The 27,772-nt window shown below is 50.2% G+C and overlaps 2 protein-coding genes across 2 annotated transcripts in view; one reads left to right on the plus strand and one right to left on the minus strand.

Moving 5' to 3' along the window:
• Positions 1-27,105, plus strand: part of Acsf2 (acyl-CoA synthetase family member 2) — a 42,740-nt gene extending 15,635 nt beyond the window's left edge. The window contains exons 3-17 of the mRNA XM_085829641.1: positions 10,386-10,581; positions 10,948-11,076; positions 11,319-11,372; positions 11,873-11,991; positions 12,102-12,267; positions 12,852-12,947; positions 13,101-13,258; positions 13,527-13,618; positions 14,331-14,407; positions 20,772-20,879; positions 22,071-22,222; positions 23,986-24,127; positions 24,599-24,709; positions 24,866-24,934; positions 25,217-27,105. Of these exons, the coding sequence (XP_085685767.1) occupies positions 10,386-10,581; positions 10,948-11,076; positions 11,319-11,372; positions 11,873-11,991; positions 12,102-12,267; positions 12,852-12,947; positions 13,101-13,258; positions 13,527-13,618; positions 14,331-14,407; positions 20,772-20,879; positions 22,071-22,222; positions 23,986-24,127; positions 24,599-24,709; positions 24,866-24,934; positions 25,217-25,267 (1,720 nt within the window). The 3' untranslated portion in view covers positions 25,268-27,105. The remainder of the gene's footprint in view (positions 1-10,385; positions 10,582-10,947; positions 11,077-11,318; positions 11,373-11,872; positions 11,992-12,101; positions 12,268-12,851; positions 12,948-13,100; positions 13,259-13,526; positions 13,619-14,330; positions 14,408-20,771; positions 20,880-22,070; positions 22,223-23,985; positions 24,128-24,598; positions 24,710-24,865; positions 24,935-25,216) is intronic.
• Chad (chondroadherin) lies at positions 14,706-18,586 on the minus strand. Its single transcript, XM_029483753.2, has 4 exons — positions 17,816-18,586; positions 15,754-15,917; positions 15,361-15,506; positions 14,706-15,135 (listed from the first exon to the last, which is right to left on the minus strand). Exons 1-3 carry the CDS (start codon positions 18,584-18,586, stop codon positions 15,365-15,367), a joined length of 1,077 nt encoding a protein of 358 aa, XP_029339613.1. The 3' UTR covers positions 14,706-15,135; positions 15,361-15,364.
• Positions 27,106-27,772: the final 667 nt, after the last annotated feature.

The raw sequence follows: 27,772 nt of genomic DNA on the forward strand, positions 1-27,772 counted from the left end.
TGCGAATATATACATATGTATGATTGCCTACAGAGGCCAGAAGAGAGTGTAAGAACCCGGAGGGCAGCGTTGGGAGCAGCCTGATGTGGATGCTGGGAAGCGAACTCCCATCTTTTGCAAGAACAGCAAGTGTTCTACCAGCAGAGCTAGATCCCCAGCCTCCTGCTTATCGCTTCCATAAAGGAGAATCATTTATTCCTTGAGTTGCCTTAAAGTCTCTCCGTTGACTCTCTTAGAGATTGCATCATGCAGCTGGTCATCTGGGTGGACTCTCATTTCTCTCTGGAGTGCTGTTCTTGTCTTATCTTCTGGACCAAAGCTTGGTTTCTGGGAAACCTTATGCTAACAATAATCAGTGTGTCCAGGGCTGTTCTCAGCCTTTTTCCCGCAGAATGCATACCTGTGTCTGCGACGCAGGGCAAAGTCACAGTACACAATCAACTCTGCAGAGAGCACACTACCACCATGTGGTTGCTGCGATTTGAACTCAGGACCTCTGGAGGAGCAGTCAGCATTCTTAACCACTGAGCCATCTCTCCAGACCAAAAGGACTTCTTTGGAGAGGAATTTCTTTTCTTTCTTTCTTTCTTTCTTTCTTTCTTTCTTTCTTTCTTTCTTTCTTTCTTTCTTTCTTTCTTTCTTTCTTTCTTTCTTTCTTTCTTTCTTTCTTTCTTTCTTTCTTTCTTTCTTTCTTTCTTTCTTTCTTTCTTTCTTTCTTTCTTTCTTTCTTTCTTTCTTTCTTCAAGACCAGGTTTCTTTCTCTGTGTAGCTCTGGCTATCCTGGAACTTCTTCTGTAGACCAAGCTGGCCTCCAATTTGCAGAAACCCATCTGCCTCTGCCACCCAAATGCTAGGACTAAAGGCGTGGGACACCACCAATCTGGCTTGGATTTTCTAATCTAGAAATCTCTAATAGATGGTGTTTCCTTGGTTTGCTCGGCATTATTTGCTGACGTGTGTACATATTTTACCCAGAAATAATGCATGCTGCTTTAAAAAAATAGCTCGAGCAACATGCTGTTTAGTTTATTGGTTATGACTGTATCAGCAGTAGCTTAATCCTTACAAGGCTTTTTGTTTATTTAGGTTTTTAAGACAAGGTTTCTTTGTGTAGCCTGGCTGTCCTAGAACTCACTCTGTAGACCAGGCTGGACTTGAACTCAGAAATCCGCCTGCCTCTGCCTCCCAAGTGCTGGGATTGGGATTAAAGGTGTGCACCACCACTGCCCGGCCAGGAATTTATTTTATTTTTTTAAAAAGGAAGTATATATTGAAGTATAGAAAAGCATGCTTTTAAATTATTTATTTATTATTTTCTCTGTATGGAGGGGGCCACCCGAGTGTCAGGTGACATGTGTGTGGTCAGAAGACAACTTTGTGGCACTGGCTCTCGCCTACCTTTAAGTGGGTTTGGGGTACTGAATTCAAGACTGTCGGGCTGCTAGGCGTGAGCCAGCTGGCTGGCCCCAGAGTATGGTATTTTAAGTGCTTATTGGAGACCAGGCTGGGCCTTGCAGTCTAGGCAAGTGCTGTATTGTCATTCCTTCTGTGGCCCTTTTACATTTGACTTCCATTTTCTTTTGTTGTTATTGTTTTGAGACAGGATATCATACAGCCAAAGCCTGGACTACACAGGAGTTTCAGGCCAGGCTGAATGACGTTGAAAGACCAAGAAAGGGAAGGAGGGAGGGAGGGAGGGATGATGTAGATGCTGGTCTTGAACTTCAGTCCTCCTTCCTCAGGCTCCCAAATAATTAGAACTTTTAGGACAAAGCTTTCCACTAGCCACTCCAACAGGCCATGTTCACCCACCCAACCCAAATTTCTACATAGGAAATCTAGTCAATGTGGCCATCTTTGGGGTAGTGACATGAGTGTCAGACTTGAAAAGTCAGGACGGCGGTGAGCAGGTGGTGTTGGTGATTACGAATTCCTGGCTGTGGTGTAGCTCTGTTCTTCACCTGTAGCCCTGGGAGGAAGCAAGATCGATTGCTGATAGCATGAGAGAACGAATCTGAGTCCTACAAAATAGTAGGTTGATAGCTCATGGAAAAGCTGGGCTGCATGCCTTACCTTAAGATAAGATGGGAAGGAAGGGGCCACTGTCCTCGGATCTCCATAGGTCACATGTGCACTGTGGCACAAGCATCCACAGAGATGTGTGAGCAAGTGTGTGTGTGCGTGCGTGCTCACACACACACACACACAAACACACACACACACACACACACACACCTGCTCCATTTTGCAGCTTCTCTACCCTTGAAATGGTATCTTGTCTGTGTTTTGTCCTGCCTTAGGCCCTACTAGGTGACTGCAAATTTAGTAGATGAGTGAGTACCTTTGTGCCTTCAACCTTGAAGGGAAATGAGATACTTTTATCTCTGCTTTCTGGTAGACACTTTGGCAGGAGCAAAGAGAGGTAAGCAGGTGTCACAAAGTGAAGGGGACAGGTGCAAAGGGAAGGCAGAGGTGCCAGGCTTTCCTGTGGACCGGAGTCAAAGGTTATTAGCAAAAGTAACTTCTAAACAAACACCTCTTACTAGATCCTAGGTGTGCGCCACCACTCCCTACGCTGTCCCCACCCCCTGTCTCCCTCCCTTCCCCTCCCTTCTCTCCTAACCTCTTCCTTTTAAGCCCCAATACCCTGCAGGAACATGAAACATTCTTAACCCCTGAGACATCTCTTCAGCATTTCTTTGTTTTTAATTTTACTTGCCTTTATTTTAAGTTTTGTTTGTGTTGAGATGGGATCTTGCTGTGTAGCTCAGGGTGGCCTCGAACTCTTGATGCCTTCGGTGTACTGAAATTACAGCCTCACATGCCTGGGTGAATATATCTATCTATCTATCTATCTATCTATCTATCTATCTATCTATCTATCTATCTGTGCGGTACTGGGGATCAAACTTATGCCTTTGCACACCAAGCCAGTGCTTTATCACTTAGCTAAAGCACTATTTTTGTTGCTTGAGTACAGGTTGGACTATGAACCCCAGGCTGTCTCTGAATTCTCTCTGTAACCCAGGCTAGCCGAAAGCTCTCACCAGGCAATGAGTGATGTTTATTAAAGAGAGTTTGTGACAGAGTCTCTTCTATCAAACTTTGGTATGTGGCTGAGGTTGACCTTGAACTCCTGGCTTCCTCTTCCTCGGTGCTGGGATGATCGGCAGGCACCACCACACCCAGCTAGATGTTGGTGACTTCTGCATTCCATTGTTCAAAGGGTTTCTAAGGAATTTTTTTTTCCTTAAACCTTTTCAATAAATGAGGTCAGAGGGTGGCTCCCTGGGTCACGAAGTCTATGGAATCCTTGCTATACAAGATCACAAGAGAGTAGAGTTGCTTTTACTGTTAACAAGGTAATAACCTTGTTTGTGAGAGCCTCTGAGAGCCATCTACAGCAGCCGGGAAAGAGATAAGGTTACATTCAAAGGTCATATGTTCCTTCATTTCATGCATCACTTTGCTGCTCTACCATTTTTACTTCAGATATCTCTGCAAAAAAAAAAAAAAAAAGAATATTTTCTTCACATGAGCAATCTACACTATACCACCACCACCACCCCACCAAGCCAAGACAGAGTTTCTCCTCATATCCCTGGCTGTCCTGGAATTCGCTCTGTAGACCAGATTGTAGTGTTAATTGTTAAGTGTATTGTTAATTGTGATGAAAATTTCAGCTACTAGCAAGGGAGAGATTTCAGATTCTAGCAAGCCACACTCCTGGATGTCACATCCCTTTCCTTTCCCATGATCCTTTCTTTTCTTAGTCTTCCTAGCCTGTCTCACTTTCTTCTATCTCCTGAGTTCTGGGACTAAGACACATCACCATACCTGATCCTAATGTCTTTTATTTATCATTATTTTTATAAGATTCATTCAAATTATCTGGTTCAGTCATTAAGATTTTTTTCTTTCTTTTTGTTTTTGTTTGTTTGTTTGTTTTTCGAGTCAGGGTTTCTCTGTGTAGCCCTGGCTGTCCTGGAACTCACTCTGTAGACCAGGCTGGCCTCGAACTCAGAAGTGTGCCTGCCTCTGCCTCCCGAGTGCTGGGATTAAAGGCGTGCGCCACCACTGCCCGGCTCATTAAGACTTTTGCTGTCCTTCCTATGTGAACTTATGAGCAATAAGTCACTATAAATCTTTTTTTTTTAATTGGTGAACGGGCATTTGGACAGTTGCATACTGGAGGTGGCACAAATATTCCAACCTGGCTTCAGAAATTAGCTTGCTGATTTGTGTGGTCCTGTCTCAACTTAAGTTCTCAGTCTTCAGTGTAGGGGTTGACAGAGCCCAGTAGCTTGGCCATCACTTCCAGTGTCAAGGTGTCTGTCAGCTCAGATACAGGTGTATATTGAAGCCAGTGGTTAGGTCCAATGAGTCTCTAAGGAAGGCACCGCAGCCAAAATCTGTCACCCACATAGCAAATCACAGCAAATTAATTACTTAGTAAGCATTCATCCTTCCGTCTGGTTCTAGGGAGCTAACCCCAGTCTTCATTGAAGGTCAGGCAAGTACTCTACGGTAGCCACACCCCCTTTTGTAATTATTAGAATACTTAATGTATCAGCGTTTTTTTCCCTCTTCTTTTGTTTTTGAGATTTTATTTAATTTTTACTTTATGTGTTTAGACATTTCACTTGCACAGATATGTGTGCACCATCAGAGGCCAGAAGAGGGCATCAGATGCTTTGGACTGGAGTTACAGACAGTTGTCAGTCAGCCACTGTGTCGGGGCTGGGGAATTGAACCTGGAGACTCTAAAAGAGCAGTCTGTGTTCTTAGGCACTGAGCCATTTCTGTAGCCCCTGTTCTTGATTTTTAGAGGTTTCTGGATTTTTTTTCAAATGCTTTTTTTTTAACAAGATTTATTTATTTATTATATGTAAGTACACTGTAGATGTCTTTAGACATTCCAGAAGAAGGAGTCAGATCTCATTATGGATGGTTGTGAGCCACCATGTGGTTGCTGGGGTTTGAACTCAGGACCTTCGAAAGAGCAGTCAGTGCTCTTAATAACGGAGCCATCTTTCCAGCCTTCAAATGCTTTTTTTTTTTTTTTAAATTTTATTGACACAGGATTTTTCTGTGAACTAGGCCTGGCTGTCCTGGAACTTGCTTTCCAGACCAGTCTGGCCTGGAGCTCACAGAGATCCGCCTGCCTCTGCTGGAATTAGAGGCTTCACCACCACCACCACCGCCCAACTTTAAAAGCTTTTTTTTTTTTTTTTTTTGAGGAGTCGGTTTTTTGTTTTGTCTGTTGTGGGATAGGGTCTCACTTTTTAGGCCAGGCTGGCACTAAATTCACAGTAATCTTCCTGCCTCTGCTTTCTCCCAAGTGCCAGGATTCATTCCCAGCCTTTTCAAGGGTTTTCTGTCTGCAGTTGGTTGATCCTTCAGTGAAGAGGACAAGGACACTGGCTGTAGCTTCCCTGAAGGCATACACCACATCATGTAGTCTGGCCACACGCATCCTCTGTCCACACCTCAGTCAGGTTGACCCACATCTTGTCCAGACATGGCAGTTCTGTTTGAACCATTCTCTGTGTAGCCCTGGCTGTTTTGGAACTCACTTTGTAGACCAGGCTGGCTTCGAACTCAGAAATCCGTCTGCCTCTGCTTCCCAAGTGCTGGGATCAAAGACGTGCGCCACCACTGCCCGGCTTCCTCTTACCCTCTTAATAATCCTATGTTCACTTCCTGTCAACTGGTTGCTTGCTCTGCCTCTTGACCGATGGGTGACTTTATTTAATCTTGTTTGCAATACTCAATCAGAAAGCTCTTGGATTAAAGGTGTGTCCTAAGACTGAGCCACACTGCAACTAAAAACAAATTTTTGCAGGAAATAACACAGTGTGATCCAATATCCTGCAACACTCATATACTTAAAAAAAGAGAGAGAGAGAAAACCATTATAGCAATGTTGTTTTAGTTCTTTTTATTTTAAATGAATGAGGCATGATCTCATGAAGCCTAAGGAATCCTTGACTTCTGAACGTCTGCTTCTATTGCCTCAGTGCTGGGATTATAGTCCTGAGCCACCAGGACCTGTTTCTGTGACCTCTGGCTTCAGGCCTGTTCGGCAAGTACTCCGCCTCCAGAAACACATCCTTAGCCCCATCGGCTTAAACTTCTCACCAACCTGTTTTCATTCCTAGGCTACCACATTCCCTCCAGTGAGTGGCAGGCTGCTAGAGGAGGCTGGCTGTGTAAACAGAGAAGCTAAACAGAGAGGCTAACCTAAGGGAGAGCAGAGAACAAAAGCACATTGACTATTTCAAAGCGGCTTTCCTTGTAAAGTTGGATGGAAAGGAACTATGGAAAGAGAACTGTGCACTGCCCCAAAGGTCATGTGTGTGTGTGTGTGTGTGTGTATGTGTGTGTAACAAACCTGTTTAGGAAATAAGGCTATTATCTCATTTTTCTGGCTTTTTAATTTTTCAGGTAAACAGTTGCATTTTATTTGATAGTTGAAAGCTTTAGACAGGATCTCCTGTAATTTCTCATGGGGGTGGTAGGGCAGGTGTGAGTATGTGTTGATGTATGTGCCTGTAGTGGGAGTGAGGGCAGAGGTCAACTTAAGTGTCTTAAATTGCTTTCTACCTTTTGTTTTGTTTTGAGACAGGGTTTCTCTGTATAGCTCTGGCTGTCCTGGAACTCACTTTGTAGACCAGGCTGGCCTCGAACTCAGAAATCCACCTGCCTCTGCCTGAGTGCTGGGATTAAAGGCGTGCGCCACCACGCCCGGCTCTACCTTATTTTTGTGTGTGTATATATGTGTGTGTATGTGTGTGTGTGTGAGTGTGTGTGTGCAGAGAGAGAGAGAGAGAGAGAGAGAGTATCAGAACAAAGCTTGTGGGAGTCATCTCTCCTTCCAGCTCAGGTCACAGTGCTCAGCATCAAGAGCCTCTACATCCTGCGCCATCTCCTCTTTCTGAGACAGGTCTCCCACTGAATCTGGAGCCTGTGGGTTTGTCTGGCTCGGTTGACTCCTTTCCCTGAGAGCTGCAGGCATCAGCCACACACACAGTGCCAGCTTTTTACATGGTGCCAAGGATCCAAATCCAGGTCCTCATGGCTGAATGGCAAGGACCTCACGGACAGCGTTCTCTGCAATCCCAATCTCCTGTCATTTTCACTGAGCAATTATGAGCACTCACCTTGAGTTTCTTGTTTTGGGGGGGCGCATATATTTTTACAAGTACAATTGTTAGGTCACGTGGTGATCCTGTATGTGTTACCTTTGGAAGAACTGCACCCAATTTTCCACAATGGTGGAACAAAATTTTTTGCACTCTTGCCAGCAATGGAGGAGGATTCAGTTTCTGCACAGCCTCATGACACTTAGGGCCGCTTCCTGGGATTCTGTGTCTTACCTTCTACCTTCTCAATTCAAATGGACTAATACCTCATCATAATTGCACATGTGTGTGTGTATGCACACACAGATGTACACATCTGTGCTGTAGGTGTGTTCTTGAATGAACATATATATATATGTACATGCATGTAGAGGCCAGATGACCTCAAGTGTCATTGTCCCCAGCTCTAGCTACTTTGGCTTTGAAGGCAGAGCCTTTTATTGGCCTGTTGTTGTCTGGCTAGCAGTGAACCCGGAATCGTCTTGTCTCTACCTCCCTAGGGCTAAGATAATACGTTTTTCTGGTTTTATTATTGTTGTTGGCTTTGGTTGTTTTGAGACAAGTTCCTCTGTATATCCTTGGCTGTACCGGAACTCAATCTGTAGATCAGGCTTGAACTCATAGCCAGCCAACCACCTGCATCTGCCTCCTGAGCGCTGGAGTAAAGGCATGCACCAACTTTTTACATAGGTTCTGAGGATCAAACTCGGGTCTTCATGCTTGTGTGGTAACCAGTTCCTGGCCGAGCCATCTTCCTAGCCCCTCAGAGAGAGCAGTAGTTGTAATTTGCAGGTTCTGCCCCTGTTGGAAAGGTGTGTGTTTAGATTCTTTGCTTTCTTTCCCCCCCCCCCGGCCCTTCCCCCTTCCCCCTTCCCCCAGTGCTGAGAATTGAACCTGGGGCCTCGCATATGTCAGGCAAATGGTAAATGGTTTTTCATTAAGCTGTGGCCCTAGGCCCTGTTGTCTGTCCATGTGTTATCCCAGTTGTTAGCTGGGATTATTCCTATGTTCCAGACACTTAGCACATGAAGTGTCAATACATCAGTTGCCAACATGAAGAAGTCAAGAGAATGTTGTTTTTTTTTTTTTTTTTTTTTCCTTTTTCTTTAGCTTCCTTGTTGTCTTATGAAAACAGATCTGGGCTTAAGTTCCCACACACCGATTCTCTGGGCACACCTGTGGTCGAGACTGTGCTTGTCCCTCGATCCCTCACAGCACCTCCTTGGCTCAGTCCCACCTGGCCACAGAGGGCCTTGGGTTTTGCAATCCCCAAATGAAGTTGCATTGTTACTTTGCTTTAATTGAGAGAGATTAATGGGCTCTCCTCCAACTCTATCAGCTTCTCCCATCCTCATTAAGAAGTTAAAAGTTCCCCTCCAGTTCTTTTAAAGAACATTTAAAAAAAAGAAAAAGAAAAAGAAAGAAGCAGCTAAGGTTTGGGGCCAGGTGTTCAGGGCGTGTGCAGAGAGGTAAAACTGCTCAGGTCTTTGACTTGTCTAAATGACTGGGGTGGTTCCTCTATTTATGAGCAAATTATACTGGCATGAGTTCCTAGAACTCGTTTTTTTTTTAATTTTTATTTATTTATTATTTTATGTTTTTACCTTTTATGTTTAGTCTGAGCAGATTTTTTTGGTCTGTGCAGCTTTGTACCATATGCATGCAATTCTTGTGACAGCCAGAAGAGGGCGTATGTTTTCCCCCTGGAACTGGAGTTAACACCCTGTTATGAGCTGCCTTGTGGGAGTTGCAAATTGAACCTTGGAACTCGAGAAAGGGTAGCCATGTGGTTTTAAGTGCTGAGCCATCTCTCCAGCCCTGAGTTTCTAGAACTCTTAACTCCGGAGAAACTGCTCTCCCCTTAACACTGCCCTATCCTCCTGTGTCACTTGGTAGAAGTACAGAGAAAATGAACAGAAGTTAGATACTCTCTGATGATCAGGCTTGGGATGAATACAAAGAAGAAAGGGCAGGTAGAAAAGGCTTGACCATAACATGCGGCAGTTGCGCTGGCTTCCATTTCCGACTTAGCTGTTCCCCATCCTTTAGGACCCTTGGCATCTTTGCTCCTCAGCCTCCTCACCTTGAGAATCTGAGATCCTAATTCTCACCTGTTTTTCATGGTCTTGTTACATAGTAACTGGAGCTGGCCTGCTACTCACATGTAGCTCAGGCGAGCCTTCTCTCATCAGCTTTCCAGCTGCTGAGATTCCAGGGGTGTGCGCCCCCCTCCCCCACTTTAAAAAACAACCCTGTTCCTTGAGGGTGATGGAAAGGAGGTGGAGTTTCTTTTCCAGGGACAGTCTGAGTTGGCTGGTGTAGGACATCTTTACTGGGACACCAGCTGCTCTTCTATAGTCCTATGGTGCTTGAGGTTACCATACCGTCTGAGTACCGTGGTCCTTTTCTGGATGCAATAACCTCTGCTTTGCCACAGCATCTTAAGATGGGAGTCTGAGGGCTCTGCCAGTGGAATGTGGGACTCTCTTTCCAGGCACACAGTTCTTACTCAGACCTTTCAGCAGTCCCTCCTAGTGCCACCATCCGGTCCCTAAACCCCTTGCCTATTCTGTCTTTGGAATTCTGACCCAGAAGAGATAAACTGGCCCATAAAGGAGCCAAGAAACCCAGAGCCCTGGACCCCAGCTCTGGGTCTAACCACGGGCTTCACTGGTTCCCTAAGAAGGACCACAGCATCTGCCGACCTCCAGGAGGCAAGGGCTGGGGCGCAGGTGAAAGTGTCTGCATCAGCTTCTCCAGTCACCCCTCATTGTTTCCAGGAAGGTGCAGGAGGCCCCTTGGCCCCAGCTTAGGATAGCCTGGTCCCCATCCTGCTGCTTGGAGGTTAAAACTCGTGATTAGGAAAGGAGTGTAAAAGAGGATAGTCTAAGTTTACAGGATCTGGGGACGGACTGAGGATGTAGTTCAAGCTCCAGCAAAGAATGTAACTGGACCTGGTAGTGCATGCCTCTCCTCCTAGAAGGTCAGGGGCATCCTTTGCCAAATCATAGTGAATTTGAGGCTATCCTGGAATACAGTAGACTCTCTCTCTCTCTCTCTCTCTCTCTCTCTCTCTCTCACACACACACACACACACACACACACACACACACACATCTAGAGAAAGTCTGTCGGTACTCAACATACCAACATATTATAAACAGCTGAACTCCTAACTAGCTAAGTGTGCCAGAGTGTTGGATCCAGGCTGTCCAGCCCATAGTCCCTCTCTCCCCACAGTTCTGGAATGGTGAACTGCACCAACCCCTTGCCCATCGGAGGCCTCAGCTACATTCAGGGCCACACCGACTCCCATCTTGTGAACACAACTGTGGGTGAGTGCCTCGACGCCACAGCGCAGAGGTTCCCCGACAGAGAGGCTTTGGTTATCCTCCATGAAAACATCAGGCTGAACTTTGCGCAGCTCAAGGAGGAGGTAGGTGCCTGCCGACCTTGAACCTTCAGAGAGCAGCTGCTGGGCCCTAGATGCTGTAGTTGAGTGGAGCTGGATCGTGGGCATGTGGCCGTGGGGCAGTGTGAAAGAGACCCCCGAGGGCCCCTGCTGTGGGCATTAGGAGACAGAGGCAGAAGTGATCTAGATACCTCCTGTCCCAGTACTTCCTGGAATATTTGTTTACTGTGTCCCCACCTTCACTGCACTGAGGAGTCCACCAAGGCCTGGCGATCTTAGTTCCTGGCGATCTTAGTTCCTGGTGATTCCCGGGCCTGAGATAGATAGTAGGAATCAGGGTTCCTTCCTGCTTGTTGTCACCTCACCCGTTGTCCCCTTCTGCTTGACCAGGTGGACAAAGCTGCTTCTGGTCTTCTGAGTATTGGCTTCCGCAAGGGTGACCGGCTGGGCATGTGGGGACCCAACTCCTATGCCTGGGTACTTATTCAGCTGGCTACTGCCCAGGCAGGCATCATCCTGGTGAGAAGGGGTTTACCTAGCACAGCTGGGTATGTGGAGGGATGTAACTCAAGGGGAACCTCTGAGATACAGAACTAAGCCAGTTCTGTCTGGCTTGAGACTTGGTGATACTTTCATCCCAGGCTCACCATAGAGCCCTGGCTGAGTGTCTAGTGCTGCCTTGCCCTTTCTGAGGGGAGCGGTAGGAGCGTGGAGCATCTTTCCAGGACTCTGGTGTATTCTCTCTGTCCCCCGCCCTCCAGGTGTCTGTGAACCCAGCCTACCAGTCCTCAGAACTGGAATATGTCCTCAGAAAGGTACCACTTGCTCTTGGTGGAGAGGGGGCATTTCTGCTGCAGTTTTGTAGAGGCTAATTGGATGAGACAGGGCATGCTAGTATAGTATATGGAGTATTATGAAGTGTCTTTCCTCAGGCTTCATGTGGTTGGAAGATCTTAGCTCCACAGAGAGGGTCAGTCATAGGCTGATAGGGGTATTGTGGGTGGAGTATGTATATCAGGGTAGTGTGTGTGTGTGTGTGAAAGAGAGAGAGAAAGAGAGAGAGAGATTATGTGTGTCTGTTTTTGGACTGGTGTGTGTGTATGTGTGTGTGTGTTTGTTTTGGAGTGGGGTATACATGACTGCATTAGAGGCAGTGGTGCAGGTGTGTGTGTGTGTGTGTGTATGTGTGTGTTGCTACATGGGTATGTCAGGATAGTTATTCATATATATATGAGAAAGTGAACTATTGATTACTGAGGACTGCTAAGTCTGGGGCTTCCTGCTGACCACAGGTCAGAGACTTCTTCTCTCACAGGTAGGCTGCAAAGGTATTGTGTTCCCTAAACAATTCAAGACCCAGCAGTACTATGACATCCTGAAGCAGGTCTGTCCTGAGCTGGAAAAGGCTCAGCCAGGGGCCTTGAAGAGTGAGAGGTGGGTATGTCTTGGTTTTAGGGAATATCATGTGACATTTCAGACTCTTACCTCCTACAAAGGTGGAGCTGATATCTTCCTGGGCTGTCACTATCTTTTCTGTCTCTTAGACTCCCAGACCTGACTACAGTCATCTCGGTGGATGCCCCTCTGCCGGGGACCCTGCTCCTGGATGACATTGTGGCAGCCGGTGGCAAGGAACAGAACCTAGCCCAGCTGCGATACAACCAGCGGTTCTTGTCCTGCTACGACCCCATCAACATCCAGTTCACCTCGGTAGGACAACAGTCTCCAGTCCCAACCTGGGCCCGGCCATGAGGCCCCTCCCTGGGATGAGGGAGAAGGCAGAAAGGTGGGAGCAGCCTTCTCTCGTCACTCTGGCCTCCAGCCCTCCATCTGCCTCAGAAAATTAGCAGCTGGTGTTTCTTTGTTTGGTTTTGTTTAGTCGTGGTCACATCTGCTTTCTGGGTCCTGTTGCTTCCAGTGCAGAGCAGGTTCACACAAATCCCGAGCTCACAGAGCTCCTTAAGGAGCGTCAGGCCCAGAGAGAGAGAGAGAGAGAGAGAGAGAGAGAGAGAGAGAGAGTTCCTAAACCCAGTCAGTGGTAGAGTCCTCTGTGCCAACTTACATGACAGTGTAAACCGAATGAAGAAAGAAGTATTGTGCTCTCTTTTGCATCCGGGATGCTAACATCTGGCCCTGCACAGCTCGTTGTGCATAAACAAAAGGAGGAAGTGGACTCGGGACAACCATATCCTACTCTTCTGACTCCGCCCCCAGCCCCCCTGAGCAGTGTCAGGTCAAGGATGGGAAGGAAACACAGAGAAAAAGAACAAGCTGTCACTCGCTTCTCTTCTCAGGGGACAACTGGAAACCCCAAGGGGGCCACTCTTTCCCACCACAACATCGTAAACAACTCCATGCTGATAGGCCAGCGTCTGAAGATGCCCACAAAGGTGAGGTTGGGATGGGCCCTGGTGACCCTGGTGGTTTATATAGGCTGTGGTGGGGGAACAGCTGGGCAAGGAGTGACACAGCTTGCTGGGCTCTCCCTGCTGGCTGGGCGAACTGGCTGCATGATAGACCCAGCCTCCTGTCTCCATCTCCAGACTGCAGAGGAGTTGCGCGTGGTCCTGCCCAGTCCCCTGTACCACTGCCTGGGCTCCGTGGGGGGCACAATGGTGTCTATGATGCATGGTGCCACCCTCCTCCTGTCTTCTCCAAGCTTCAATGGCAAGAAGGCATTGGAAGCCATCAGCAGAGAGAAGTGGGCATTGGTGACAAGCCGCCCATGGGCTGATAGGACCCTCCAAACTCTCACTCCTGAACCCACCCTCCTTCTCTAAGATGCTTCCTTCCTCCAGCCAGGAGACCTGGGATGGGTGGCAGTGGGAACTAAAGGACCAGGTCCCTTCCCCCCCCCCCCAGGCTTCTGTTCCCCACAGTTTTGGCCCTCACAGAGAGTTCATGAGGGATGGGGGAGAAAGGGGTTCCTCTCACTTCTAAACCTAATTTTGTGTCCTTTCTTTGTGCAGAGGCACCCTCCTGTATGGCACACCCACGATGTTTGTGGATATTCTGAATCAGCCAGACTTCTCCAGTTATGATTTCACAAGCATTCGTGGAGGTGAGGCACTGTCAAAGGCCGCATGGCTTGGGGAAGGTCCGTTTCCACAGCCTCGGGGAAGCCAGGTTTTTATAGAGGAGGTAGGAAAGACACTATAGAAATGTAATGAGAGGGGACAATTCCCAAGTGTCCCCGAATGAATGCTGGGCCAACTTCAGCTTTTACGTGTTTTACCAATGCATGGGGGTCTCTCCCCTTTACAGGAGTAGGTGGAAGGGGTCTAGCAACCAGCCCTTAAGAATGTAGAAATGATGCCGGGCGTGGTGGTGCACGCCTTTAATCCCAGCACTCGGGAGGCAGAGGCAGGTGGATTTCTGAGTTCGAGGACAGCCTGGTCTACAAAGTGAGTTCCAGGACAGCCAGGGCTATACAGAGAAACCCTGTCTCGAAAAACCAAAAAAAAAAAAAAAAAAAAAGAATGGAGAAATGTGTTAGCTTCTCTGTCTGTCTGTCTGTCTGTCTCTCCTCTCTCTCTCGTACTGAGGATTGAACCCAGGGCCTCCTGAATGTCAGGCAAGTGATCTATGACAGAACGGTCCCCAGTCTTCCTGTTTTTGAGACAGGGTCTCACTAAGCTACCCAAGCTGGGCCTGGAACCCACTCTGTGTTTCCAGTCAGAGTTTGAACTTGCAATCCTCCTGCCTCAGCCTCCCAAGTAGCTAGCATTCCAGGCTTCTACCATTGATCCCATCAACCCCTCTTCCTGATCCAGGTGTGATTGCTGGGTCCCCAGCACCCCCGGAATTGATTCGAGCCATCATCAACAAGATGAACATGAAGGAGCTGGTGGTGAGTGGCTATTAGAGCCTCCGTATGGCTGGGAGCTAGCCAGGCCCATAGTGTGTAGGGACTGAGAAGCCAGACCAAACCTGAACCTCCAGCTTATTCTCTGCTCCAGGCAGCAGAGGTAAAGCAAGATGGTATGAGTTAATTAACACATGCTGAGGTATAGGGATAGGTAAGAGGCGGTGAATGTTGAACACACATACATTTATGTTTATAGAAATCTGGAGCGCAAACAGGAAGAATATGCAGCCAAGCGCTACTGGTATCCTGGTAGCATGTCCTGGCAGGCAGGAACTGGCAGAGTTGGGGCATGGGTCTGAAATTCTTTCTGGCAATCAGGGTGGGTCAAGGACCTGTGTTTGTTTCCAAATGGCAGGGGCAGAGGGAACCGAGGAAGGTGGTAATAACGTGGTCATCCCAATGACCACTGCGTTTTAGCTCCGATGGACAGAGGGTGGGAGGTTCTACAAGAGCTTCTCCCAAAGGAGCCATGGCAGAGTCCAGACACAGTGGCTGGGAAGGGATTCTGTGTTCTTCCCTAGGACCCCACTGGGTGGAGCTGGGATGGTGATAGAGAGCCCAGTGCCCCCTGCCAGGATGTACCTAGGTGTGTGGGGGGGGGGGCAGCGCTGTGCATCTGTAGAGGCTGTAGGAGAAGGTGTGGATGATGGGAGGGAACGTCAGTAGTCTCTCCAGCGGAAGGCAGTCACCAGGACTGGCTGGATCAGGACCTATAGTGAAAGAAGATGGGTATTAGGACTCCAGTCACCCAGAGTCATCAAAGGGACCCATGGACGTCCTAGGCCAAGCCATGGGAGAGGGTACCCAGTCCTCCCTCCTTTTCTTGTAAGGCAAGGATCTGATTGCTCCTCTGGAGGTGGTGCCATGGGATATAGCAGCACCCCATCTGGAATCTCCAAAGGTAGACTGTGGTGGCCTCCCTACCCGGCCCCCACCTGTTTAATGGCGGCCAGCTTTCTTGGACCTCTTGGTTGGGGATTTGCAGCTGCGAAGGGCATCTGTGTCACGAATCCGCTGACCCTTGAACTTGGCTGGCGAGGAGCAGGTGGCATCCGGTCGAGAAGCCTTGGCTTCCAACCACCTACAGAGACAAAGAGTTGCTGGGCTTGGAAAAGCTGGGTGGGAAGGCTTGGGAAAGAGGCAGTGACCGGGATGGACTATGGCCTTAGAAATATCTGGAGTTGTCATCTTCATTTGACAAATGAGAGAACGGAGCCACTCAGTACCCGACGTGCTAGGTAGCTGACTAGGATGTCCAGGCTGTTCTCCTGCAGGACCGTCCGTCATGTGGACGGCAAACTGGGGGTTATATGGAGGAATATTCTCACCGCCGAAGGCCACGGAGCTGGCAGGTGCATTTCCATGGGTTGTTGGTGAGAGTGAGGGTCTCCAGGTTGTCAAAGGGGAAGGAGGAAGGCAGTTGGTTCAGGCGGTTGTTGTCCAGATGGACGTGTTTCAGTGTGGTCACACCCGTGAAGGCAGCATCTGAGAACTGTGATGTGAGGGAGGCAGAGTGAGCACCTCAACTCAGTCTCCTGGCTCCCTTCTCAGAGGACCAGGGTCGTCTTTCCCTGGACACACGCCCTGGCCTGTTGAGGAGCCACAATTTTCCAAGCAGAATGACCGAGTTGTCTGAATGATGTCATCCACAACACCTTTTTTTTTTTCAGAGAGAGGGGGGGGGAGGGGTCCTTCCCAATGTGTAAATGGAAAAAGTTCAGTCCTCTGGACAGGGTCACCTAGCTAGTAAACAGTAGCTGCAGGACCACACCCTGTCCCCCACCTCCTAGGCAGCACCCTCCCTGCACAAACACTGGGTCTGGGGAGCAGGCAGAGCTTGGCTTTGAGTGCCCGGGCAGGCACACGATGAACCTGGTCAGGGTTTGGTGGGATGGGCAGTGAGCCCAGGCTTCCCACAGCCCCCGGGTCCCAGGATTTCCCCCAGTAGTGTCCTCATTGCTCTGCCTTCTGCTACATGCTATTTGTAGAGCTCTCTGTGGGCACTTTGGCCAGGATGGATGGCTCCAGAGGAAACATATTGGTGCCCTCCTCTGAGCCCTGGTGCCAGTTTCTCTCTGGCCTCCTCATTCTTTTTTTTTTTTTTTTTTTTTTTTTTTGCGAAACAGGGTTTCTCTGTGTAGTCCTGGCTGTCCTGGAACTCACTCTGTAGACCAGGCTGGCCTCGAACTCAGAAATTCGCCTGCCTCTGCCTCCCAGGTGCTAGGATTAAAGGCGTGCACTACCAAGCCCGGCTTTGGCCTCCTCATTTTAAATCAGCCTTCGTATGCTGTTCTACTGGCCACAGTTTTGGCACTAGGGTGGTCTACATTTAGCTGGGGTAAGGCCAGGCTAAAGAAGATCCACCCAGAAGGCTCCATTTACCTAGACAAGGTTGGCCTTCTGTCCTCAGCTCCATATCTGTGACCTCTCACAGACCAGATTGGGCTGTGACGTTCTCTACAAACAAAACTATTACACCTCGCTCTGGTCTCTGCCTGAACCTTCTGGCTGAGACTGTGATGTGTACCAGGGTGATTCCCTGAAAAGGACTCTGCTCCTAGACAGCCCCAACCAGGCTAGCCTGAGCATCCCAAGGGAGGAAGGATTGAGGAGCCTGGGATCTGGTGACTGGGGAAAGCAAAAGTCAACAAACTGTCTTCGGGACAGTGAGACAGTCAGTCTGTGCTCTGAGGAGACACTTGGGGGCATGTGCCAAGGATTGCATGTGTTCATTCACAGGCTGCAAGAGTACCAAGCCAGCAACTCGGTGAAGCCAAGTCAGGTCTCTGTGTCTTGGTTTCCCGTACTTATTTGAAGTCGACCTGAGGTTGCAATAAAATTGAGTGTGTTCCGACCCACGAAGGGAATGGGTCGAGGGTATGGGAGATTTCTCCTTAAGGTACCTGCTCCCCAATTCATCCTCCGGCCTCTCACGTTACCTTAGCAACACAGGCCAGCACCCACTGGGAACAGGCACTCTTTGTGTTCTCTCAGCTTCTGGAAGGTGCCTCAGTAGACAAACCTTCCTTTATGAAATGGTAGGCTTGCTGGAGACTGGTAAAAGAGGGGTGGAAAGTCCAACAGGAAGAGGTGTCTGCTGTTCACCGTGGGGTCTGGGGCAGATACCTCCCCAGAGGCCATTTGTGGGACCAGAACAGTTCCATCTCTTACAAGGAGTCCCAAGAGAGCCCTGCTGAGAAGCCTCGGGACCAGGTAAGGGTGAGAAGGATGGGAAGGGGTGTGTGTCAATGCAGAGAGAAGTGGCAAAGGCCCCTTGCTTTGGAGGATAATCTGAGTGACAAGGAGTCCAGGAGGAGGAAATGCTGTCCTGATTTGGTCCTGGGGTGGCATCCTAGAAAGAGCCGGGAGAACTGCAGCTGGGGCACTTACCTTCTCCAGGTTGGTGTTATCCAGCCAGAGGGTCTCCAGGTATCTACCGAAGGACTGGAAGGCATTGTCTGGGATGCTCTTCAGAGGGTTGTGAGACAGCTTCAGCTCCTCCACCACCCGAAGTTTGCTCAGGGCTGCTGAGGGGTAGCTAGACAGCTGGTTCTTGTCCAGGTGGAACTTGGCTAGGTTCTCCACATCATCCAGGGAACCAGGCTGCAGGGAACTGAGGGCATTTTCTGACAGGTAGAGCCAGCGCAAGTCCTTGGCCCCCTGGAAGGCTCCAGCACGCAGCTCTCGGATTTTGTTGTTGTTGAGTTGCAAGATGAAGAGGTTGACCAGTGGGGAGAGCAACCCCCGGGGCAGTTCTGACACTTTGTTGTGGTCTAGATAGAGGTAAGTGAGTTCAGTCAGGTCATCGAAGGCTCCAGCTCGCAATACCCGGATGTCGTTGTGGGACAGGTACAGGTAGATGAGCTGCTTCAGGCCTCGGAAGGCACCAGCCGCCACCTCGCGGATGTTGCAGTGTTGCAGGTGCAGGGAGACCAGGTTCGGCATGGTCCGAAACGAGTTGGCAGCCAGCACCGGGAAGTTGTTGCGCTGGAGATTGAGCAGTTTGGTTGTCTCTGATACCTTGGGGATCTTCTGCAGCCCCACCTTGTCGCAGATGACATGCTGCAGATCTCCATGGCAGTGGCAGTTTTGGGGGCAGGCGGCCAGCGCAGGCAGGAGGATGGCAAGAAAGACCAGACTGAATAAGAGCGCGCGAGCCATGGTTGGGACGCCTTGAGCCGGGGCTGGGGGCTAAGGCAGCGACAAGTCCTCGACTCTCGGGTCTCCCGGCCCATTTATAGGGCAGCCTTGACCGCAGTTGGCAGCGGAGCCAGCTACTACGTGGAGCACCGAAGCCACTGATTTAACCCCTTCCCGCCCAGAGATGCGCCCCCATCCTCGATGGCTGGGGGCCCTCTTTTCACAGCAGGAGACCATGTGTAGGGCTGAGGGTCCTTCCTCTGAACCCCAACCCCTTGGTTCCTGTTTGCAAACATTATGCTGCACTTTCCCCTACCCTCTATCTGGACCAACACCCCGAGGTGGGGTGGACGGTGATAGGTGTGTCGAGGGGCCTCTGAATTTCCACTGGGCAGAGGGAGGTGTTCCCAGAACTTATTTATTTGCTCAAGTTTGAGTCTCTACATCTCCCTCCCCCATAAACCCTTGGCAGACAGGTCACCCTGGACTCCGGGAGGGAGGAAGTGGGGCCCGACAGCCGGATGCGTCTCACCGCGGTCGGCCAGCCGGCGGCGCTTTAATGGAACTGTTGTGCCGCGCAGGCGGAGCGTGAGAGCTGCTGTGGGTTGGGCTCCCGCTTCTGGGTTCCTCAGTTATCCCAAGGAGGTGGGGGAGCTGGTTGCAGAGGCTAGCTGACAGCCCTGCATTTGGCTCTGCCCCTTCTCGGAGCCCAGTGGCACCAGGCCTGTAAGAGCTCCGGATTGTGGGCTTATCCACGACCCCTCTTAGCTCTGGGCTTCCTGTTCTATCCTTTGTACCCTCATTCCCTTTTCTAGGGATGAAGGCCACACAGAAATGTGGGAACTGGTGTGTGTGGGGAGTGAACCACAGGACTGACTGGCAACAACACACCTGGAGACCACAGGCCGCTGAACAAGCATGGTTGCACAGTCTCCTTCTTAATCTCCCCCAAATATCCTCATCTCCGGATCCTCCCCTCACCGGTGGTTAGAACCCACCCCTAAGGGGGGGTCTCAGAGTGGCAGCCTAGTGGCGCCAATGTGTACTTGGCAGAGGCCATAGCTGGGCAATGACCCCAGGACTGTGAGCTGGTGGGAGGTGGGGTGTTGGCTACAGGCAACCAACTCTGGCTAGCCAGATGCTAGGTTGTGGGCAGCCCCACCCTGGTGGACCAGGCTTCTGTTCACTTGCCAGCCACAGTGTCTGGAGTCCTGTGGACAAGGGAGGGTGAGCAGGCAGGTTACAGCTTTGGCCCAGGGTGAGCTCTGGGTTGCTTGGCCAGAGATGGCTTCTGTTTTGGGGAGGTGGAGGACGAGAGTCATACCTCAACTACGCCAGAACCACACCACCTGATGGTGTGCAGGCATGGAGGCCACCAACAGAGAGCTGGTAGAGGACAAGGTATCTAGACCTTCTCATGACACTCAATACATAGATGTGGGATTTGGGCTCCAAGCCTGCACTTCCCCTAAGCCTCTCTTACTCCTTGTCTCTAGAATGGGGTGTGTGTGGGTCATTCTTGGCCTAGAATGTTCTCGGATGGTATTTAGGGTGGCTGCTAGTTTTCCTGATGCACAGGATGTTCTAACCCCTGGAGGTTGCAGGGGTAGGTGTGTGTGTGTGTGTGTGTGCGCGCGCACATACACACACGTGCCTGGGACTGCCACAGGCCTTTTAAATTCATGCTCTGGCTATATTTTTGTTTTAATGAAAATAAACACACAGGATCATCTCCAGAGCTTGCAGGGCACCCACCCTAAGGCCAGGCACTTGTCCCAGGTTGGAGGGGAGTGGTGTCTGTGTGTCTGTACCACTCCCAGCTCAATCACAAGCCAGGCTGCCTTTCTCATCAAGTTTATGAGGCCTTTGGCTAAGAAGAGAGGGAGGGAGGCTGTTGTGGCCTGAAATCAAGACGGAAGGACCAAAGCAACCTGGAGATGGAGAGAGCAGCCATGGGTATCAGTGATGCCAGAAGCCACAGGCATCACAGGGCAGTGTCGGAACCTTGGCCACGAGAGGACTGGCTTCTAGTCTCAATTTGGTTTCTGACCAGGGGCCCTGCAGAGAGCTGCACTTCTGGCTTCTGACCTCTGGCTCTTGTCCCCTTGCTTACCTCAATCCTCACCATTCAGCTATCTAGGGTGGGTCACCCCAGCCCTCCTCTGTCCCTCACTTCCCTTCAAGCCATCTTTTTTGGCCCCTCTAGGTTGTTTATGGAACCACAGAGAACAGTCCCGTGACCTTCATGAACTTTCCCGAGGACACCCTGGAGCAGAAGGCTGGAAGTGTGGGCAGAATTATGCCTCACACGGAGGTGAGCCCCCGACGGATGCCCTCAGAGCCCACCTCCCACCGCGTGAGGACAGTTAGGGCTTTCCATCAGACATCTAAACAGCTCACTCAAATATAGAGGGCCCCAGCGCTGGGGGCTTGCTGGAGCTGGCCGGGGGTGGGGGGGTGGGGGGGTGGTGGTGGTGCTGGGACAGCAGCCCTGAACAGCAGCCAGCCAAACCTCTCCTCAGCCACCCTTCCTGTCTGAGGTGTGTTTTTGCCAAGCCCACTGTCTGTCTTGGGCAGCTAGGCCAGTCTCAAAAAGGAGCCAGAACACAGGGAATTTTTTCCTCTTATGTAGCTTTCTTCCCCCAGGCCCCTGCCTCTCATTCTTCTTTTGTCTGAGCATGGACTCTTCTTTTCTCAAGGTGTATATCCCTTGAAGGTCCCTTACACTTCAAAGACCCCAGAATACTCCTCAGTCTCAGACTCCTAGCTGTGACTCCTCTCTGGCTCCGACCGTGCAGCTTTATTCAGATCTTACTTAGTTTCTGTGCCTCTCTGGGGCAACTTAGAGGATGCCCATGCACTGGTTTTCCACAGCATCTCAGCCACCCTCTTTGGGATGTACCCTGAGGTTTGTCAGAGAGACAGCCTTCTTCCCATCCCTCAAGGGCAGACATGGAAGTACCCAGACCCACCTTCCCTTGGCCCATTGGCCATGGCTCTTGGTCTGCTAAGATTTTGGGTTCTCCCGCTCCTGATCACGTGGCACTGCGGTCATCTTCAGCTTCCTTGTTGCCTTGTGGGAAAAGAGGGGAGACAGTGGCCGTCCCTTCTGCATGGTTTATAATTCAGCATCTGGCACAACACTCCAGCAGGCCTCCTTTAAGGCTGCTCACTACCCAGCCCTGTCCTCAGTACCCTGTGTAAAAATACAGCCAGGGCAGGAATTTAAAAGGCATGTGGCACCCCTTCATAGAGACATAGCCTCCCCGTGGTTCAGGCCCAGTGTGGGTCTCTTCATGGCAGTGGATCTATTCAAGCTTCTCTTTCCTTTCCCTGGACTTCGATGAGTAGAGCCAGCAGCTTCATTTCTGAGAGGGTAAAGGAGAAAGAAAAGCCCCCTGTTCCCCCCCATCCCCCCCCAACCCCCCCCCCCCCCCCGTCTCCAAGGAACCTATCCCCAAGGCAAGAGAGCTGGAGGCTCAAGCTGAAAACTCTCCCGTCCCAGGCCCAGATCGTGAATGTGGACACGGGGGAGCTGACCAACCTGAACGTGCCTGGGGAGCTGTATATCCGAGGGTACTGCGTCATGCAGGGCTACTGGGGTGAGCCACAGAAGACCTTCGAGACGGTCGGACAAGACAAGTGGTATCGGACAGGGTGAGATACCAAGATGGTGTGGACACTGGCTACCAATTGGGGCTAGGGTTCTAAGGTTGAGCTGGGAAAACTTAACAGGATCCCCCTTGACCATGAGACTTGGTTTCCAAAATTTGTGTGGGGCTGTAGCTTAGTAATAGATCTAGTTCTTGGACGCCATATGGGAAACCCCAGTGCTGGGGCAGGGTGGGCAGGGGGCACCTCCAAGACTTGCTGGAGATGTATCTTAGTTTTTAGTCTCCTTGTCTACTAAACTTGAAGTACTGGGTTCAGTCTTCAGCACCACATAAACTGGCATGGTGAACGTGCCTGTAACCCCAGCACGCGGTAGAGAGGAGTCGTAGGATCAGGGCTTCAAGATTATCTTTACCGAGCAGGGTGTGGTGGTGCATGCCTTTAATCTCAGCACTTGGGAGGCAGAGGCAGGCGGATTTCTGAGTTCGAGGCCAGCCTGGTCTACAAAGTGAGTTCCAGGACAGCCAGGGCTATACAGAGAAACCCTGTCTCGAACACCTCCCCCCCAAAAAAAAGATTATCTTTACCGATATAGTGAGTTGAGAGCTAGCCTGAGCCCCGAGAGACCTTGTGTCCAATAAGGGGAAAGAAATGGGTTGTAGAGGCAGCCTGGTGGGTAGAGTGCTGCTTGTTCAGCATGCACGTCGCCCTGGGTTCTATCCCTAGTGTCTCATAGTCCCCGGGGCATGGTGGCGCATGTGTTTGTCAACATAGGATTTGGGTGCAAGCAGGTTACTCCATGTTCAAGGTCACTTTCTGTCTCAAAACATGCAACAACAACAAAATTTCCCCAAGTCAAAATGTGTGTCATGGGATGAACCTATTTCTCTCAGAGATAAGACACTAGGACACAACATTTTCATCCCCAGAATCGGAGCCAGTTTTCAGTGTTTATTAATGAATATACCAGGACAAGAGCAGGCAGAACTTTTACCCTCTGAGCCAGCTCTCTGGTCCCTAGATTCCTCTCCTCTCCTCTCCTCTCCTCTCCTCTCCTCTCCTCTCCTCTCCTCTCCTCTCCTCTCCTCTCCTCTCCTCTCCTCTCCTCTTCTCTTTTTCCTTCCTACACCCAGCCCAGAGCTGAGGACTGAACCCAAGGCCTTGTGCTTGCTAGGCAAGTGCTCTATTACTGAGCCAAACCCCTGAGCCCTACATCCATCCTTTATTAGATCTGCACATTCTCCACGTATATCTCCTATGTGCCATTGTGGTTTCCCACTGGATGGGCCAGTAGGGAACAAGATGAGAAGGGGCTTGCTTCTCCTTCCCACATGACTGGTGAAAGGAGACAGAGAATTTCAGACATCAAAAAAATCAAATGGGGTCACAGGAGAGGAAGTGGCTATGGTGGAGAGAGATGATTTTCTTAGACCAGGGTCAGAGAAGAAGGCCTCTGGAAACATTTGAGCTGAGACCTAAATGATTCACAAAAGAAGCCATAAAGACAAGGGAATATATAAATAGGAATACAGAGAGGACGTGATGGGTGCTATACTGATTGATATATATATATATATATATATATATATATATATATATATATATATATATATATAAATTTCCAGCCTGGCCTGTAGGCTCCAAAGTGTTTTTGTTCCTGTTGGTGCTCCTAGAGTCTAGAGCAGTGGGGTGGGGTGGCACATAATAGATGCTCAATAAATGATTCTGTGACTGAGTGAACAGGGGAACTAGTGGGCTAGCCCAATAAAGCAAAGGTGAGAAGTCACTCCTGGGTTTCTTGTTTACAGAGACATTGCTTCGATGGATGAACAGGGCTTCTGCAAGATCGTCGGCCGATCGAAGGATATGATCATCCGTGGTGGCGAGAACATCTACCCTGCAGAGCTAGAGGACTTCTTCCTCAAGCACCCACAGGTGCAGGAAGCGCAGGTGAGTCCCTGGGAGTCCAGTGACACTCTGGGGTTTCCTGATGAAGGGGTTCGTCTTAGGTCTCTTGCTGCGATGAAACACTATGATGAAAAGCAGCTTGGGGAGGGAAGGGTTTATTTCATCTGATACTTCTACATCAGAGTCCTTCCTCAAAGGGAAGTCGAGGCTGGAATTTAAGGCAGGACCTGAAGGAGTGCTGCTTACTGGCTTGCTCTCCATAGCCTGCTTTTTAAAACAGTATCCAGGACCACTAGCCTAGGGATGGCACCACCCACTGTGAGCTATCTCTTTCCATATCAATCATTAATCGAGAAATGTAGCATAGGCTTGCCCAAAGGCCCACATGGTAGGGGCATTTTCTCAGTTGAGGTTCTCTCTGTCCCAGATGACTTTAGCCTGTGTGTTGAGTTGACATTAAAGACTAGCCCTGGCCAGGTTTGATGTGTGGTATCTGTCTCTGACCTTGGATAGGTGGTTGGGGTGAAGGACAAGCGGATGGGGGAGGAAATCTGTGCTTGCATTCGGCTGAAGAGCGGAGAGACCACCACAGCAGAGGAGATCAAAGCTTTCTGCAAAGGGAAGGTGGGAGCCCCAGGCACCCCCACTCACTCACCCACCTCTTCCTGCCAGTCACCCTGGGTGGCTGTGGGGGTTGGACTGCCCTGATGGATCCCACTCCCCAGCCAAGGGAGCACTCTGATTTTGTCCAGCCTCATGCTTCCTCTCTCTGGTCTGCAGATTTCCCACTTTAAGATTCCCCGATACATCGTGTTTGTTAAAGACTATCCTCTCACCATCTCAGGAAAGGTGTGTGAAGTGGAGGAGACGGGAGAGGGGCAGGGCAATGTGGGGTCGTGTGGGGCTAGGTGCAGAAGGCCAGGGGGGTGTCACCTGGGCCTCCCTCAATGAGCCAATGATGAGCTTGACAATAGGAGGGCCCAGAAGTCACTTCATCCTGATTTGCCCTGGGCTTTCTTGGGTTTAGTACTTGTCCCCCTCCCCCATCATTCTTTCCAGGCAAATCAAGGATGGTTGGTTACCATAGCACCGCAGTACAGACTCTCACTCTTACTCTTATCTTTCTTCTAGATCCAGAAATTCAAACTCCGAGAGCAGATGGAACAGCATCTAAAACTGTGAAGCAAAGGAGGGTCCTCCCAGCCCTCCCAGGGCCCCTCAGCCCTCCCACACAAAGGAGAGTCCTCCCAGCCCTCCCAGAGCCCCTCAGCCCTCCCACACAAAGGAGGGTCCTCCCAGCCCTCCCAGAGCCCCTCAGTCCTCCCACACAAAGGAGGCTCCTTCCCAGAGCCCCTCAGTCCTCCCACACAAAGAAGGGTCCTCACAGCCCTCCCAGAGCCCCTCAGCCCTCCCACAAAAAAGGAGGGTCCTCCCTAGAGCCCCTCAATCCTCCCACAAAAAAGGAGGGTCCTCACAGCCCTCCCAGAGCCCCTCAGCCCTCCCACACAAAGGAGGGTCCTCACAGCCCTCCCAGAGCCCCTCAGCCCTCCCACACAAAGGAGGGTCCTCACAGCCCTCCCACACAAAGGAGGGTCCTCACAGCCCTCCCAGAGCCCCTCAGCCCTCCCATAAAAAAGGAGGGTCCTCCCTAGAGCCCCTCAGCCCTCCCACAAAAAGGAGGCTCCTCCCAGCCCTCCCAGAGCCCCTCAGCCCTCCCCCACAAAGGAGGCTCCTTCCCAGAGCCCCTCAGTCCTCCCACACAAAGGAGGGTCCTCAGCCCTCCCAGAGACCCTCAGTCCTCCCACACAAAGGAGGGTCCTCACAGCCCTCCCAGAGCCCCTCAGCCCTCCCACAAAAAGGGAGGGTCCTCCCTAGAGCCCCTCAGTCCTCCCACACAAAGGAGGGTCCTCACAGCCCTCCCAGAGCCCCTCAACCCTCCCACACAAAGGAGGGTCCTCCCAGCCCTCCCAGAGCCCCTCAGCCCTCCCACACAAAGGAGGGTCCTCACAGCCCTCCCAGAGACCCTCAGCTCTCCCACACAAAGGAGGGTCCTCCAGAGCCCTGACTCAGCCCTCCCACACAAAGGAGGGTCCTCCCAGCCCTCCCAGAGCCCCTCAGCCCTCCCACACAAAGGAGGGTCCTCCCAGCCCTCCCAGAGCCACTCAGTCCTTCCACACAAAGGAGGCTCCTGAGCCCTCCTCAGGCCCCTTGTCATCTTTGTGACTTGGTGTAAAGACGTCCCTGTTTGGCCAGTGTCTGGCTGGTGTGCTCCTCTGTAGCTCCTGTGTGATGGAGAAGGGAAGAGACAGGAGGGCAGCCAGCGCCCTCAGACCTAATCTCCCAGCACTTTGCTGTCTGTGCGTTAGTTACTTAATCTAAGCCCCACTCAGTCCTCTTGAAATTCCAAGCCACCCTCATTTTTTCTTTATTTTTGGTTTTTTGTTTTGTTTTTGTTTGTTTGGTTTTTTGTTTTGTTTTGTTGTTTTCCCTTGAGACAGGATCGTCCTCTGTACCCCTGGTTGCACAGGGTAGATCAGGCTGGTTTCGAACTTACAGAGATCTCATTGCCCCTGCCTCCGGGGTGCTGGATCAGTCTTTTGTGCTACCATGCCTGGTTTTTGTATGATTTATTCATTTAATCATTTTTCAAATTGTGGCCACAGATCAGTCCAGAAATGAGGGTTCTGTTTTGCTTGTTTTCCAAGGCTGGGAACCTTAAAGCCCCTCACGAATACATAAGCACCCTTCCCTGGCCTGCACTCCCGGCCCAATAATTATTGTTTTGTTGTTGAAATAACAGTTTTGAGTGCTGGAGAGGGGACTCAGTGGTTAAGAGGACTGACTGCTCTCCCAGAAGATCCGAGTTTGACTCCTAGCACCCACATTTGGCAGCTCACAACTACCTTTAAGTCCACCTACAGAGGGTGGATGATCTCTTCTGGCCTCTGTCCCCCCTGCCCCCTAGCATGTGGTATGTGCTTACATAGACACATGCAAATAAATCAAAACAAATCCGTAAAGCCTGATTGGACTGTAACTCACATACTCACACCCTATCCAGCACACACGTTTTTAAAGCACACACCCCCCACAAGCATTTTAATTTGCATATATGTATGACAAGTACCAAAGCCAACTTTAATCATTGTTGTCAGTGATGTCACAGCCAGGTGGTGGCAGCACATGCCCTTTAATCCCCAGCACTCAGGAGGCAGAGATGGAAGGATCCAGGAGTTTGAGGCCAGTCTGGTCTACAGAGTGAGTTCCAGGATAGCCAGGGCTACACAGAGAAACTCTTTCTCGAAAACCAACAACAAAAACCAGCCAAATTTGTCATCGCCTCCTAAAGAGACCCTGAAGAGGCCGGAGAGACGGACCAGTGGTAAGAGCCTGCTCTTGTAGGAAACCTGAGCTTGCTTCCCAACACCCACATGGTAGTTCAAAACCATCTATAATTCCAGTTCCAGGAGATCCTGCACCCTCTTTTGGCCTCTGTGGGCCACTTGGTAAGTGCACAATACACACACACACAGTCAAAACACTTGTATACATTAAACTATTCTCTTTTTTAAGATTTACTTATTTATTTTATGAATATGAATACATCATATCTATCTTTAGACACACCAGAAGAGGGCATCAAATCCCATTATAGATGGTGGTGAGCCACCATGTGATTCCTGGGAA

Source organism: Mus caroli, unplaced genomic scaffold, assembly GCF_978045245.1.
Source record: "Mus caroli unplaced genomic scaffold, Mus_caroli_1 scaffold_13, whole genome shotgun sequence".
NCBI classification, from domain to species: domain Eukaryota; kingdom Metazoa; phylum Chordata; class Mammalia; order Rodentia; family Muridae; genus Mus; species Mus caroli.